General features: G+C 40.3%; 1 protein-coding gene across 4 annotated transcripts in view; it reads right to left on the bottom strand.

The window, feature by feature from the left end:
• DOCK8 (dedicator of cytokinesis 8) overlaps positions 1-15,437 on the bottom strand; it is an 80,487-nt gene extending 65,050 nt beyond the window's left edge. For 3 of the 4 annotated variants that reach the window (XM_065744194.1, XM_065744193.1, XM_065744192.1), the window contains exon 1: positions 15,267-15,433. In XM_065744194.1, the coding sequence (XP_065600266.1) occupies positions 15,267-15,319 (53 nt within the window). In that variant the 5' untranslated portion in view covers positions 15,320-15,433. Of the gene's footprint in view, positions 1-15,266 lie in introns of all 4 variants that reach the window. The other variant, XM_065744196.1, reaches the window with a different exon arrangement.
• Between the last annotated feature and the right edge of the window lie 416 nt (positions 15,438-15,853).

Consider the following 15,853-nt stretch of genomic DNA (forward strand, 5'->3'; position numbering starts at 1 on the left):
TCAGATATCACAGAGTGATAGTACAGTTGTATTTACTCAGTGTGCAAAACCAGTAATCACAGCAGCTTGCTCATTCTTCAAGGAAATAAATCAATAAATATTTAGTGTGACTTAAGAGCAATCAGCCCTGAAATAATACCAAAATGTATACATTTCACTATGACTATTCAGGACAAGGCTTTCAAAGAATAACAGGCAATTAAGCAGATTCTAAGTAAAAAGTAAAACCTTCTAGTAGCCAACCCACCAGGGCAGCCAACACAGAGAGAGGAAAATGCAGAGGAAAGACGTCCTCCTCTTCTGCATGAGTTTTTTTCCCAACTCCAGAAGGAATTAATATGTGTCTTAGACTACCAGGCACTGCATGGCAGAGTTTGCATGTTTGTTCTGCACCTTCTGTCCCCTGCAGCCTCTTGATTCATGTGCCAACTTGATCTGTTTGGTGACATGTAACCTCTGGCTACTGCTGTTCTTTGCAAGCATGACAAAACTCAGAAAGTGCTGAATGCACTTCTCCTCATGCTAAGAGATGGGTATCTCATAGAAGGTATTGAAGGTATTAGGTCTGATTCCTAAAATGAAAGATGCATAAATAAGGGCAGCTGCTTGGAGGTTGCACCAATTTTCAGAAGGACATGGTTCCACTCTAGAGGCAGCAACAGCAGACAGAACAAAGCCAGAGTTATAGAGAAAGAGATCCACTGTCAACAGTCAACACTGGTGTTCCAAATACCAGGCAGGACAAGCTTGGAATTTTTTTTAAAGGCGATTCAGTAATTACATAAGCAAGAAGCCATTCAGGGGCTGAGAAGAAACCTGCAGATATCCTCATCATTTGTGGCCTATTTTGAAAAGGAAAATTGATTGTCTGTCATAGTTATTCTTTTCATCTTCCCAAAACAGACAGTCTATAATCATGAATATGTATAACAAGGTATAACATAATGCTCAGACTATTTAAAATTATGATTGTTTTTTGAACAGCGCAAGTCACTTTCTACCCTGTGCACAAATACACACTACTGATATATGAAAAAGATCCAGAAGCAGACATGTTTAAAAACCTGTGTTACAGCATATTGCAGAAGTTACTGCCAAAAAAAGAAAATATATAAATTACACCACGCATGGTGTCAACTTTGAACAGGAAATGGTATGAATGTTTTACAAAAGAGGAAGTATGCATGTGCACATAGGGCCAAACTTGCTGTCTGGTAAAAACCTGTGCAAGTCAAACAATTGCAAGGAAAAAGTTTCTCATGATCAGTTCCAGAGATGTGACAATACTCAGAAGTCAGAATTTGCAAAGTAAATCACACAAGTCAAAGAATATTCAGATAGAGTACTGCATCCATCTGTGGGGTCCTCAGTACAGGAGAGAGGCAGACCTACTGGACCATGTCCAGAGGAGGGCCAAAAAATGATCTAAGGGATAGAAAACCTTATCTACACAAACAGGCTGAGAGAGCTGGGGTTGTTCAGCCTGGAGAAGAGAAGGCTGCAAGGTGACCTGGACAGCAGCCTTTCTATATCCAAAGGGGAGTTACAGGAAAGAAGGGGACAGACTCTGCTAAAGTCTGTTGTGATAGAACAAAAGGAAATGGTTTCAAGCTTAAAGAGGGGAGACTTAGACTAGGTATAAGGAAAACAGCTTTCACACTGAGGGTGGTGAGACACTGGCACAGACTGCCCAGAGAGGTGGTGGATGCCCTGTCCCTGGAGACTTCTAAGGTGAGGCTGGATAAGGCCCTGGGTAAAATGATCTAGCTGTGCATGTCTCTGTTCATCACAGGGGAGTTGGACTAGATGGCCTTTAAAGGGACATCCAACTCTAAGGATTCTATGATTCTATGATTCACATAAACCCATAATCTAGAAAGGTGAATTTCAAAATGTTTGAGGACTGTTCCATTGATTGATTTCATTTTTTTCTTATCAGTGAAGGAAGAAAGAGAGAAGAAATATGTAAGAGTAACAGAAGATAGCAGTTTTGAGCTGGCTCAGAAACAGTTGGCACAATACAATAAGTATAGTGGAATAGAGGAAGAAGGACAGAGGTGCTGACAGCCACCAAACCGAAAGCACAGGTCAGCTGCCCAGTGTGGAGAACAAAAGCACACTAAGACAGAGACAAGCACAGAGCTTTAGAGACCTGAAAAATGAAGGTAGAAACTGAGGCCCTTCTGGATGGCTCTCTGATGGTTTCAGAATGGCACCTGCAAGATGCTTGTTCTCTGACCATACAGCTACCACAGACTGTGCATGAAAACCTGAAGGAAAGGGCAGTTCATGGTAACCTAGCACATGCAGGGTCCAGCGCTTACAGGTCAAGGCCATACCTTGACCCTCCCTGGCTGTAGAGCAGCCCTGTATAGTTCTTGGGAGAGCTTTATGGTCACCCCCTGCAGCAAAGGCAGGTCCAGCTCAGCACCTAAAAACAGGGGAAAGAGGCAAATGCTCAAGTTTGAATGAAAAGACAGAAGCATGCAAAGGTGAAATTGGAAAGACTAACACAAATCATTACGAAGAAGTAAGGAAAATCAATAAATAAATAAAATCAAAGAGATTTATCTAGAAGTCCACAGAAAGCAGGTCTGTTAGTGCAGAAGGTTTGAGAGTAATCAAGATATCTCAAGGATGACTGAGGGCAAAGAGTATCTGGAGAAACTGTAGCTGACTGAATCTGATGAAATCCAGCCCAGAGCTCTGTCAATTAAGGAGGCACTGAATAATATGAGGAAAAATTGAAAGTGTACCTCTGAAAAGGACTCAGATAACCATGGACCAGTCAGCTGGTCTCTGATGCTCAAAAAGACAACAGTGCAAATTATGGGCTGGGGAACAGCTGGAACTGGTTCAGGTCCCAAACAATGATGCCCAGTTGAAGTATAGACCATGAAATCATACTTAAAACTGAACTTAAAACCACTAATTATTAACCACCTAAATGATGTCTGTTTATTAGTAGCCTGATGATAATCATGGTAAGCAACTAAAGCTGTGGACTCCAGTAAGCCATAGTTCAAAAGTTGGTCAGTTCTGGAAAATTTAGATAACAAAGAACAGCCAGTCTGGATTCACAGAATCACAGAATCACCAAAAAAGAAGACCTTCATATCATCCAATCCAACCATCCACCTATCACCAATCGTTTACTAAACTATGTCCCTCAACACAATGAGTAAACATTGAATGCCTTGAGGGTCATTGACTCCATTACCTCCCTGGATCACCTATTCAAGTGTCTGAAAACTCTTCTGGAGAAGTAGTACTTCCTAACATCCAACCAGATTCTCCCCTGGTGCAACTTGAGGCCATAATGATTTATCAAAGGGCATTCACATGAAAATTTTTAATACTTTTCTGTGATCTACTGGCCTCACTAAGGCTTTTGATAGTATGCGTCACAGGATTCCCATAAACAAAATGGAAAGGTAATGTCCTGATGGAGTCATCACAACAGACTCCTTGCCTTCTAAAAAAAACCAAATCCTTATTCAAGATGTGCTCATTCAGTTTATAAGAAGATTGTGACAAGATTTCAAACAATGTACTGCTATAAGTGAGCAAAGCAATTTGTTTTTATCCTAGTTCCAGTCTACTATATCATTTTACAGCACTGATGATGGTAATAATTAATATAATGATTAAATCTGTGGGTCACATCAGACTGGAATAACTTGTGAAAAACAAGACTAGCACTTAAAAAGACCTCATAAACGGTCTGAAAACAGCACAATTACACTCAATAAAAAGAAATGCAAAACTCTGAACTTAGGAATAAAAAGCACCAAACATAGAAATGCAAAAAGGGAAATGAGCCATATAAATAAATAGCCCCATTCTCTGGAGTGTCTCAGAAGACACGAGAGAAAGAGACCAAGACTCATACCAACAGAATACCCTAAGTGCAGAAAAAGGAAAGTGATTTTTATTTATTTAAGCCAATCGCGGTGCTAAAGCTGATGTACACTGTAAGAATGCCGCCAAGGAAGATACAATTGCACTGATGAATCTGACAAAGAAAACAGTAAGAATGTTAAATATTTTGTGAAGGATGATGAAGAAAGACTGAAAGAAGTGGATATGTTTACTTTACAAATAGCTGACTATGGAGTGAAACAGCAGATGTCCTCAACTACCTAAAAGGTGGCAATCCATAAAGAAAACACTGAACAATTCGTATCCATAAAGGGGAGAAGCAATCTTCTTAAAGTAAAAAAAAATGGGAAAAACGTTTCCACTTAAAGGTAATGGGACACTGGAAGCAGCTGTCTGGTGACTCAAGGTCTTCAACCCTGAACAACCAGGAAAGCTGCAGCTGAGCAACAGCTGCCCTTCACAAATCAGAGGTGGGATCCAGCAGTACTGTCATCTCTATAGGCAACTCATTTTGACATTTCCTAACGTCCAGCCCGAATCTCCCCTGGTGCAACTTGAGGCCATTCCCTCATACAGGTCATCAACAAAGATACTGAAGAGGACAGGTCCCAGTATCAACCACAGGGAACACCACTGGTAACTGGTCACCACCTGGATTTAACTCTATTCACCACCACTCTCTGGTCACAGCCCTCCAGCCAGTTCTTCACCCAGCAAAGAGCGTACCTGTCCAAGACATGGGCTGCCAGCTTCTCTGTGAGAATACTGCGAGAAACAGTGTCAAAGGCTTTGCTGAAGTCTAGGCAGACTATGTCAGTAGCTTTTCCCTCATCCAGCAGGCAAGTCACTCGATCACAGAAAGAATCAGGTTGGTCAAGCATGACTTGCCTTTCCTGTGACTTCTCTAGTTACTACTGAAAAACAAGCAACCAAAAATTCTGGAAGAGTAAAAAGCTGTGAACTACCTAGCCCCATCCTCCACAACAGTCTTTGGGCAACAGTCCAGATACTTAGCAAGTATGGGAACACTGCTTAGAAGTTCTTCTCCTGCCATCAGTGGAACTGACTGTTTTTCTTCTAATTAGTCCTCAAGGCAGCAGAGCTCAGCATTGTTACTGCTCACAGCAGTGGTAGATCTGAACCAGCAGTTGATTCCCTGGCAGCTCAGGGACAGCTCCCTGTACATCCTCGAGCACACATTTGCTTAGGGGATCTACCACATTAAGAGTCTGTATCAGCAGCAATTCAAGACAGCCAAAATATAACTATAGTCTTCTCAATGGAGATGGTGCAGTTGTAAAGAAGTCTAGGAGAGGAAATAATTGTTGTTATACTGGCAGATTGTTATGTATAAAAACAGGCAAGAGACAAATTCTTATTTTTGTCCCAGGTCATGTGTGCCATTCTCTCAGTGAAGATTTTTCACTGCAGCTCAGTTTTGCTGCTTCTGACTCAGGAAGAAATATAAGCATACCAAAGAACAAAACAAAACAAAACAAATAAATAAAAAAAACCACCAACAAAATAAACAAAAAAATTCTAATCCTAGCAGTGGAAGAAAAGGAAAACCATACTTTCTGGCTATATAAAGAAATAGGATTTGGGATTTGGTCCTGATGAACCATGTTTTAATGTGCTTTTTATTCACTGTTCTCCATAGATAGCATGCATTTGAGAAGAGTGTGCACTGCTTGCTGGTCAGCTTTCATAACAGAAGCGTTTGTAGGTATAATGCTTATTGTATATTGGTACTTAAAAAAAAAGAAAAATATGCATTAATCTCATCTGTTGAACTCCTGTAGACCTAAATTGATAATCAGTACAAAGTTTTGATCGAATATTTCAGATGCTGAAAAAAGATGAATTTCTGTGAAAACACTGTACTTTGAAATTGTTCTGCCCGTTAAGTTTAAATCAAACAGCATTTAACATCATGTATACAAATCTTTCATACGGATTAATTTCTCTTGTATCTAAGGATAATGGTATGTGGAATGCTCAGAGTAGTTGCAGTGCACTCAAACTGAGTCCGCCTTAAATGTTCATTTCAATTGAGATGGTTGAAGAAAAGCCATCTAAAAAAAGTGCTTTTACTCTGTGACTGAAATGTTATAGGATGTCTTCATTATGTCCTTTGAATTTCTGTTTGCTCTGCACAGTTCCACTACAACAAACCAAGATGAATGTGGAATGAAGGATTTATCTTTCAACTCACACTCTTCACCAGAGCTTCACTAGGGCTCATCACAAAAAAATGCTACTGTAATGCTGATCATTTGTAAAACTTGTATTAAATTTAACAGTTAACATGTTTTGTTTCCACTTTCTTCCTAATAAACAATTATTAATAATAAGTGAAAGAAGGTTAGACATTAAGAATAATACAGTATGTAAGTGTTACTCATGGGGATTTTTTTTTTTTTTGCTGTGACTGTTTGCTTTTTTTTAACCAAGGTCAAGATTTTTATTTTTAGCAAGAAGAAGAAAACATGTATTTCGTATAGTTCACTACAAACTCCAACTAAATCCATAATACACTCACAGATGGGTCTTCAGCACTGTAATAATGTGACTATTTCAAAAGCCAGAAAAGGAGATAATTAAATCCAGCTCCACAGAACTAGAAAAAAGAACTTATTTGAATTAATACTTTGCATCCCCCCCCCAACTTCCTAAGCACACAGATTTGTAGGGTTTGCATGTTATATTTCTGTAGGTGACCTTTAATTTGCTTTGCAGTAGAAACAGTAAAACCCTGCTGTGATGCTACTGATGACATAGTGTAGGACTCCAGTTGATGTGGGTAGACTGGCATTTTCAACTTCTATCCTTGTGAACAGAAGCTTAGAAGACAACTACAGCAAAAACTAGCATTGTAAGTTCTTCATGACCAATATTCTGCACTTAATGTTAAAAATAATGTTGTTTGGTTTTTTTTTGTCCCTGCTGGCTATTGCTAGATGTACAAATTCTACAGAAATTAGACTATACACACTCACATACACACATTAGGATGATGCACGCTATTTGCTACCACAAATTGCAACTGCATTTCACTTCTTGATTCATCTATAAAATTTCAAGCTTGGAAGATTATATTTTACTCTAACAGTATTCAGGACATGAGGTTTTGTTACTGTAATGATAGTAAAGTTCGACTCATGTGACAACTGAAATAAACTACATTAGCTAATCCAGACAGTTTGACTTCAGGGAAAAAAACATCACTACAAACTCCAGGCGTACTAACTGTCTTATAAAAAGTCTTCAGATCATTATTACTGGGGTTAGGAAACTGTGTGACTCATCACATGCAAGTATTATTTTACAAAAGTCAAAAGGAAAAATTACTTGGATATTTTTAATGAACTTGGCCCATCAGCTGGTTGAGGTCTTAACCTGCTCCACTGTAACTACATTCTTGATGGTAGGCAGTTAAAACAGGTATGCAATCAGGTAAGAACTTTTCACAATTCTAGACTTTTGCTACTGCTACAAACAACAGTACAGTCTGGTGTGTGTTTTTCAAAATAAAAAATAATAAATAAACAAAAAAATCAAACAAAAACTAGTTAGAATAAACAACTTTGTTGGACTATGCTCATAAACAGCGATTTTTAATGACTATTAAGAATAAAAGAATACAATTACTAGCGCAACAACACATCATCAGTAGGGTAAAACTAACCTGTCTCACGACGGTCTAATCCCAGCTCACGTTCCCTATTAGTGGGGAAGAGGCTATAACATACAACATTAAATGTTCTTCCTTATTGGTTTTCACCTCGTGTCTGAAAATGAAAAATATCTGACAGGATAAAAACAAGGAATGTGTATGTGGGACCTGGTAGACATAAGTAAGTTTCTAATTTCCAACTTAATTTCTCTTGTGTAAACTTATTTCCTATGTTATAAGAACAGAACCTCACCACAGTCTGCAGCTTAGAGCTCCTGATGCACAGAGATATTTGAAGTCTGAAAGGGACGTATGATTTTAAAAATGGATTTTAAAATGCAGCCTGAAGTCTATTTTGTGCTTACCAGTCATCTTCCAGAGATAAACCAAAACCCACAGTATTCTAATCGTGCAGCAGAGATTATCATGTCGGGCTCCTCTGACTGTACAGATCTAAGTACAGTATAACAATAGCCTTCAAAAACTGCTATAGAAAACAGATGTCTATATTTTAAACACAATTTGAGTACCCAGTCAGATGAAAAGATTAGCTTCCTGACAGTAACAGCTGTCCATAACACCTGTCTCAACGGTAATGCTATTTGGCTTGTTTCTACAGAGGCTGTTTGCTAATAAAAGAGTACATTTATATTATGGATATTATGGATTAATTAATAATTATGGATTAATATACTACTTTCCCACACTTGTAATCTCAACGTTTGACCGGATGCTCCTTAATTAAGTGCCTTCTGTCACCCTGGTTGTAAAACATGTGGGACACCCCAAAAAGGTAATCATAAAATGTAGGATAAACAATGCAAACCAAAAGTAAATCACTACAAATAGCCAAAGGCAGCAGCAGCCCCAAAAAGAAGACGCTGTTTTAATACTCTTTCTTTTCTTTTTCCTAGAAGTTAATTTTAGATAAAAATTTTAACACTATTTTGCAAAATTCACCATAAGAAAGGTTTGTACACTTAGGTTTTGTGATGGGCAATAGGATGTCACATCTAGTAGGAGAGTCCTAAATAATCTTACCTTCAAAATATGAACAGATACTTACAGAGCTCTAGCTCAGCACTTCAAATGAATATCCTATGGCATAACCTTGATCCATAATGTTGTTTTCATCCTAAACGTGCTCCTGTAAGTGATTTACAACCCACCTCTTGTAGAGGAGGAATGCATATTTGCAAGGTGAACATTTGTCTTGAAGATTCACACAGTTTTGCATGGACACACACAGCTTGCTTTTCAATAACACTGCACTTGTACAAAATAATGACAGCATGCAATATAAGTCTGGTCTATGATGAGTTCATAGGAATTTGAGAAAAAAAAACATTATAGCAATGTTCCTCTTTCTCTCTTGTGGCACACCATATTCCCAAGTGTAGTGTGATGCTCCATGTGGACACAGAAGGCTTTGATCCAGTTGTACTTAAATGCAACAGCTATCAGCACCAGATGTGAGAAGCAAATCAGCTGATGTCGGTTTATATTATACGTAATAACCAGCCAAACTGTGCAACACCCACATCTGCCATTTGCTCAAGCATGGTTGTAAACTGCACAAGCACAGATGTAGCTTGGTTTAACTTCTCACAGGAAACACCCTAGCAAAGGCAAATGCATTATCTTTAGGGCTGATAAAAAGATAATCTCACAGGCATTAAGAAGTTCCCTCATTAAGTGCAGAGCTACTTAGAATAGACGGGAAACCTCTCTAGCCTCCATCAATATTCTTGACCTTGAGGTAGATTTAGGTTATTTTTTCTGAAGGTTATGTCACTCTTTTGGAGTGGAAAAGTATCTGTAAGAATGTTCCAAAGAAGAGAGAGAGGTTATTATACCTATAGAAATAACTATTTGAGACCCCCAGTGAAAATGGCTTTGTCTTCCACACACAGTGAGCAGTCATGACTGACACAACAGAAATGAAATCATTGCATCAGTTCAATTCCTTCACAATTTTTCTTCTCATTCAGACTGCCTAGAACTCAAAAAGTAGTGAGATGGGAGGTAAAACACCTATACGCAGATGCTGACCTTTCTAATTAGCATAAAGGAGCAGAGCATCCTGTCATCTTTCTCTCTTCGCATCTGCTTCAGAAGGACATATGGGCTAATCCATGAATAGAAATCCAGATGAAACCAATACAATGATGCCATAAAAAGAACTAAGACAAACCAGCTTGCAGTAAGTCAGGAACTGAGAGGGGTAACTTTCCTTGGAATGAAGTAACACCTCAGAATCAGTGTTTTCAATGTCCATTAAGTCCAATACCAATGAAGCATGGGTTTGGTGAAAAGACAGGGAGCTGGATCTAAGACTGGCAAAACAGCCAGATCTAGAGAATGTTCAGTGGCCTGCAGGCTACATAGAGGCCAATAAACAGCAGTATAACCCAAGGGTCAGTGCCAGATCTAATCCTGCTTAATGTCTTCATTAATGACCTATGTAATGGGCAGAAAGTACCCTCAGCAAGTTTTCAGAAGGTGCAAAAACTGGAGGAGTGGCTTGCTTTGGCACATTTTAGAATCTGTGTCTTGCCGCCATCCATTCTAAGCAACCAGGATGGGTGGCAGAAATGGGCTTACGGGAATCTCCTGAAGTTCAACAAAGAGAACTGTGGAGTCCTGTATGCAGGAGGATGAGCCCAAGGACAGGCTGTAGGCATCCAGCTGGAAAGCTGCCCTGTGGCACAGGGCCGCAGGGTCCTGGTGCAAACCCAAACTGAACGTGAGTGAGCAGTATGTCCTTGCATGTTGGGGGTTGGGCCAGGAGGACACAGAGGCCCCTGCCAACCTCAGCCATTCTGTGGCTCTAATAAAAAGTTCAGAAGATACTTTGACCAGCTCATGCACTATCCCTGTAACCTGGAAATAGGTATTCTGCCACTTGGGAAATAAATTAGGTTGAATCCAGTTGAAAAACTGGATATAATACCTAATGAAAGGGTAATTATTATCTCTGAAAAACAACTGCCCAAATATTTTTGGCAGCCAAATTAAAACGGTCTTAAATGAAACTCCATGCAAGAATAAGATAGTAACCTGTTCTTTATGCTCCCTGCACATGCAAGTCACATGGAGGATACAAAAACATCAGCTTCTCATTTAGATACAAAAAAATCAGTTTCGCATTTTTTTAAAAAAGTCTATGAAAACTGCCCTGTTAATATAAACTTACAGACTGATACATATAAGTCACAAAACTTTCATGCATCCTGTTTTAAACTTTAATTTGCTATTAGTAGTTAACGTTCTCTACACAAAACCCAAAACACAACTATTTCACATATGCTTTATATAAAAAGCCATTTGTTGCTACAGCGATTATAAATTAGAATTTTCTAGCCTCTCTTAAAAGCTACAATGCACCGCGTATCTATGGTATGGATCTAGACTAATCCAGACAGACTACTATTTGCTTGCTTGAACATATTGTTTTGCATCTAAATTTGAAAAGTCTTAGTAACTTGACTTACCCCTACTCAGATTCCCAGGGTGTGACTCATTTAAATAAAACAGGATTCAGCCCTTTTATCGAGTGTGTATTCCCTTGTGACCTTCCTTCCTGAATTAGACTGGTTCAGCAAAAAACACTTCTTAGTATTATCACAGTCCTGACAGTATGTACACTTAGATGGTGTCTCAGTGGTGACTGGATATATCAAACAGCAGTTCTACAGCAAACACATGGGAAACACCTTAACAGACAGTTATTTTTATTAAGATTTCTACCATGACTTACTTTGTGCAAAGAACTGACATGGAGAATTTACCATGTCATTTAAAAAGTATGTCCTTTAATATACCATGTGAATTTGTTGCAGATGCAAAATAGAAAAGAACTGAGACTCCCTCTGCAGTTTACTGAATATATTTAAAGTAAAATAAACAAGTTTTGAAGTGTCTTGGCCTATATGTAATGAAGTTTGGAAAACTGCTCCAAGTAATTAGCATATCATTATATCTATTTAATAAGAGTTTTATTTAAATTCAATCAAGAGATATATGCCTCGTCTCCATAAAGGTATTGCACTGAAAATAAATCTGCTGTCAGAGAAGGTTGGAAATAGCCTCTTCTGCCACAGAAACCAGTCTGCTTTGCACCTGATCCCTCTGCAGGTTCAAGGCGTCTTTGTCATTCGTGGTATTTTCTGGATAACCTTCAGGAAGAAGGCTCTGTACAACACAAGACTTAAGCTAGCTTCATTATTTTAGGTAGGAATAACTTTAATGCCTTATCATCATTAGTGTAAAGTAGAATTCATGGCACCATTTCAGATTTAGACCAGACTTTGACTGTTACTGTTTTTTGTTTTTTTTTTTTTTTAAATAAGTTATCCTTAGCCAAAGGTTTGCCTGGAGATATCTATGTATATAAATATTAAGAACTGAATCCTATGATTCTAAACTCATCCTAGAGTATACTTCTTAAAACTAGAACACAAAAAGAAATTTCAGGAACAATCTGACAACTTTAGGAACTAAGAAATTAAAATATGCTAAGTGCTCAATTTTAAAAAGCCATTTTTGTAACACCTGTAAAGACAAAGATTGGCAGTCTGAAGAGACAGTCAAGAAGCACATCTGTTGGGAGGGCTTTTAATGGGTCACCTGACTGTACGTGAAGTGATAGGGAGCCATACTGATGCTCTCGGTAGTTTCGTAATTTATCTTTTGTTTGGAAATTTATCTGTATGTTTTGAATGTACAAGTAGGTGCCTAAAGCATGATTTTCTTCACTTGAAGCCAAAACAAATTACTATTATTTCAATATCTATGTGGAAGGTAAAATAACTACATTAGCTAAAGAGAATTCATAATCTCTTCAGTGAATGCTGCACGTATCCTAACCTATGTGTGGAAAAAGCTGCTTAAAACTCAGCTTGAACCATTTCTTGGACATACACTGCTTCATGGCTACAGGTCAGAGCGCACGCTTCCATCAAGGATAAGTTGTTTCCTCCAGTATTCAATAATATTATTTTTTAACTGTCTCAGTTTCTGGGTAGAAAAATGTGACTGAAAAGTAGACATGTTTAAGACATGCTATGCACACACTTTCAAGTTACTGTCTTGGAGAGACCTGATTCAACATGGATGAACATTTCCATGCCCCGTGGTGGTTTCTCAAGACAGTGGATGTTTGTAGCATTCTGAGAGCAGCATAATGGTCTCCTAACACTGCACACTAAGGAGAGCTTTCTTCCCCTTCCTCTGTTCTGTGTAGGAATCCACTCGGAAAGACAGTACAGTTTAGTGATGCCTTAGGCTTGTTTTCAAATAAAGTTGTACAGGCACTTATTTTCCTCATGTAATAACAATAAGCGTTTTATGCACTAAATGGTTTCTGAAGTCCTGCTCAGTTTTCAGCTGCTTAGTTCCAGGTAATACACAATTAAGTTGTAAGAATGCTGCCTAGAATCAGGGACCCTAATTTAAGTGCTTGCTCCTTGATTTCTGCATAAAAGATGAACATCATTATACGTAAAAGTTACCCCATTAAAACAGAAGGAACTACTCACACATATGCATTAAGAACATATGTGCAAGTCTTTGCAGGATTAAAAAAGGCAGGAAGCAACAGGTTGGGGCAGCAAACATGGGTGGAAGGGCAAATAAAGTGATAAAAAGACCTGGTTATGTGGGCAGGTTGCATATGCAGCTCACAAATCTGATCATATTTTAAGATCTGATTTTATTTGTTTAAAGCAAAGTCAAACTTTAAAGTTTTGTTATGTAATAGCTCCTTCCTGAAGCATTTGCACCCTCAATGCACGTGATCAAGAACTCACACTAACTTTAAATCATGACGTCTGAGCACTAACGCAGCATTCCAGATTATGTCATCGCTGATTTTTTACAGAACAGTGGTTAGCACAGTCTGTAAGCTGTCTGGATACCTATCATGTTCTGATGAACATGCCATGCTCACCTTATGCGAAGAGCACAGAAGCAGTGAAGAACCAGTATGGAGACTAAAACTCTACTGGTCCTCATTAAAAGCAGCATATTGCCAATTCACCAGCAAGAGAAATAAGCAAGAGAGTAGTGCTTGAACGTGCATTTATAGTGAGAGCTGTATCTGTATAATTTCTCTGCATTAATGTAATACTTTCCATAAATGATGCCTTATCAGTAATGACCAACTTTCATTAAAAGCTCTATTTTGAAGAAGTAAGCTCAGGAACTGAAGAAAGAGGAAGAAAAATTTATAGCTGCAGAGCAGCTTTTTGTGTGCAGGAGAGTAAATTAAGACACTGACCTTAGATATATATGTATGTATGTATATATACATATTTTTTTAAGGGAAAAGATTAAAAATACGTCTTGTGAAAGTCTATTACTTTATTGGTAGTAGAACAAACTGTGTATGGGTCATGGAAAAACATCACAGTCCTTCTGAAGACACAGAAACAATCTCTGCTAGCAAACACATATAATCCTTACCAAAGTGTCAAAGAGAATATTCTTACTCACAAAATAAATATGCAGGTTGTTAAGCCAGAATCACATCCTGAAAATGAAGAATGTAACTGAACATTGGTTTACTACAAAAAAAAAAATGGAGTACTCCGCTAGCAGTTAGAGGAAATAAAAACAAAACTGTAACGGACTAATTTCAAAACAGTTCTTGGTAGTAAATCTTTGTGAGCCAGACTAAATGGCATTGTTGTATTAGATCGTCAGGCTTCAGTTGTACAGATGAACAGCAACCATCACCATGGATGGGAGAAGCTGCCAGAAAGCTGACCCTAAAAATAGGAAGATAAAAAATAACCTAAACTCTCTGAATATCAGCCAGTTACGTACTTTATTCAAGCAAGGCCTTTGTTCACCAGAAATCATCAGGGGGGCCCTGCATCAAACTGCTGGCCTCACAGCCTCTCAGTATGGTATCTCACTCCCGCAAACAGTCAGTCACCATATATTTAAAATGAATCCTCAGGGGATATGGAAAGGTATGTTGATGTGTGCTCTGCCATGGGAAAAGCGTGTGGCTGCTGAGCTAATTTTATCCTGTGCAGCTGAAAACCCCGTGTCTTCCAACAAATTGCCGGGGAGGCGGAGTTTCTGTGCATACTTTTCTCTCTGAGGTTAGCCTTTTCCTCAGTTTGTATTACCATTATGCTGTTTGCTTTCTTACGTGTCAGCAAACTCATTCACCTCGCACTTACATCCACCCTCTAGAAACACTAGCTTCTGATGACGAGACTCTGGAAAAGCAGCCTCGTGTTTCCCTTCGCCAAAGCGGTATGGAAATAAAACTGTCTTGGTTCCTTGCGGCCACCGCCGGGCAGGGAGCAGCTGAGCGCCAGCGCTTCCCTGGGACAGGACACTCGAGCGCACGGCCAGGAGCGACACCGCGGCGCCCAACCACTGCACGCTCATTTGGTCGCGCGGGGCCCAGGGGAACAAACTTCTTTTACACCAGAGGGATTCGTTTTTTCTTTGTGCAAAAAAGAAGTGCAAAAAGCACAGCGAGGGATGCCCCACGTAAGCCCCCCTCTCCCAGGCGCAGCAATCCCACCCTCGGACCCTTAAGCACCTGAGGGGCCCCAGCGCCGCCTCTGCTCCACGGCGATCAGACGCGGCCATCGGAGCACCGCTCCGCGCCGGCCTATCCTCGAAGAGGAGCAGCGCCCTGCAGCCCCACGGAGCAGCCCCGAGGCACAGCGGACGCCTCTCTCACCTGTTGATTTTCAGGGCGAACGCCCTGCGGTCAGCGGCAGGTAACGTCGCCATGCGGAGCGCGCAGGAGCCTGCAGGCGCGCACGGCGGACACCCGGTTCGGTGCTTTTATTAACGCTGCGGGCTGGAAAGCCGGCGGCCGTCTGACAGCTTCGCCTGGCGACTTCCGCGTTTCACCTTCCTCACCGAAATCGGGCGAGGTGGGAGGGCTCAGGCGCCCGCCGCGCCCCGCTCCGCGATCCCAAGACCCTTTGGATATAAGGGAGCGCACCGGCGGAGGAAGGCTGCTACCGACCGCACGGCGCGCCCCTGGCCGTCTCCCCGCCCCTTTCGTGTGGGCGCCGCGATGTTGGTGTCACGCACCCGCACGCTCATCTGCCCTTCACGTACGTGGGAGTAGCCGTGGTCGCTTCTCCATCACCTGGCACATCGGTGTAAGGTGAGTGCAGGCAAACGCAGCGAGGTACCTTAGGGGCGCGTTGGAGTCGGCACCTGTTAGTGAGCACATGCGTTCTGCCAGCAGCAGGTGTAGCCCCTTCCACAGGGAGGGACTGCCTCACCTACAGCCTGTGTGGTGGGCTAATAGCC

Source organism: Cyrtonyx montezumae, unplaced genomic scaffold (genome assembly GCF_038088225.1).
Source record: "Cyrtonyx montezumae isolate F1298 unplaced genomic scaffold, pur_monq_1.0 scaffold_30, whole genome shotgun sequence".
NCBI lineage: Eukaryota > Metazoa > Chordata > Aves > Galliformes > Odontophoridae > Cyrtonyx > Cyrtonyx montezumae.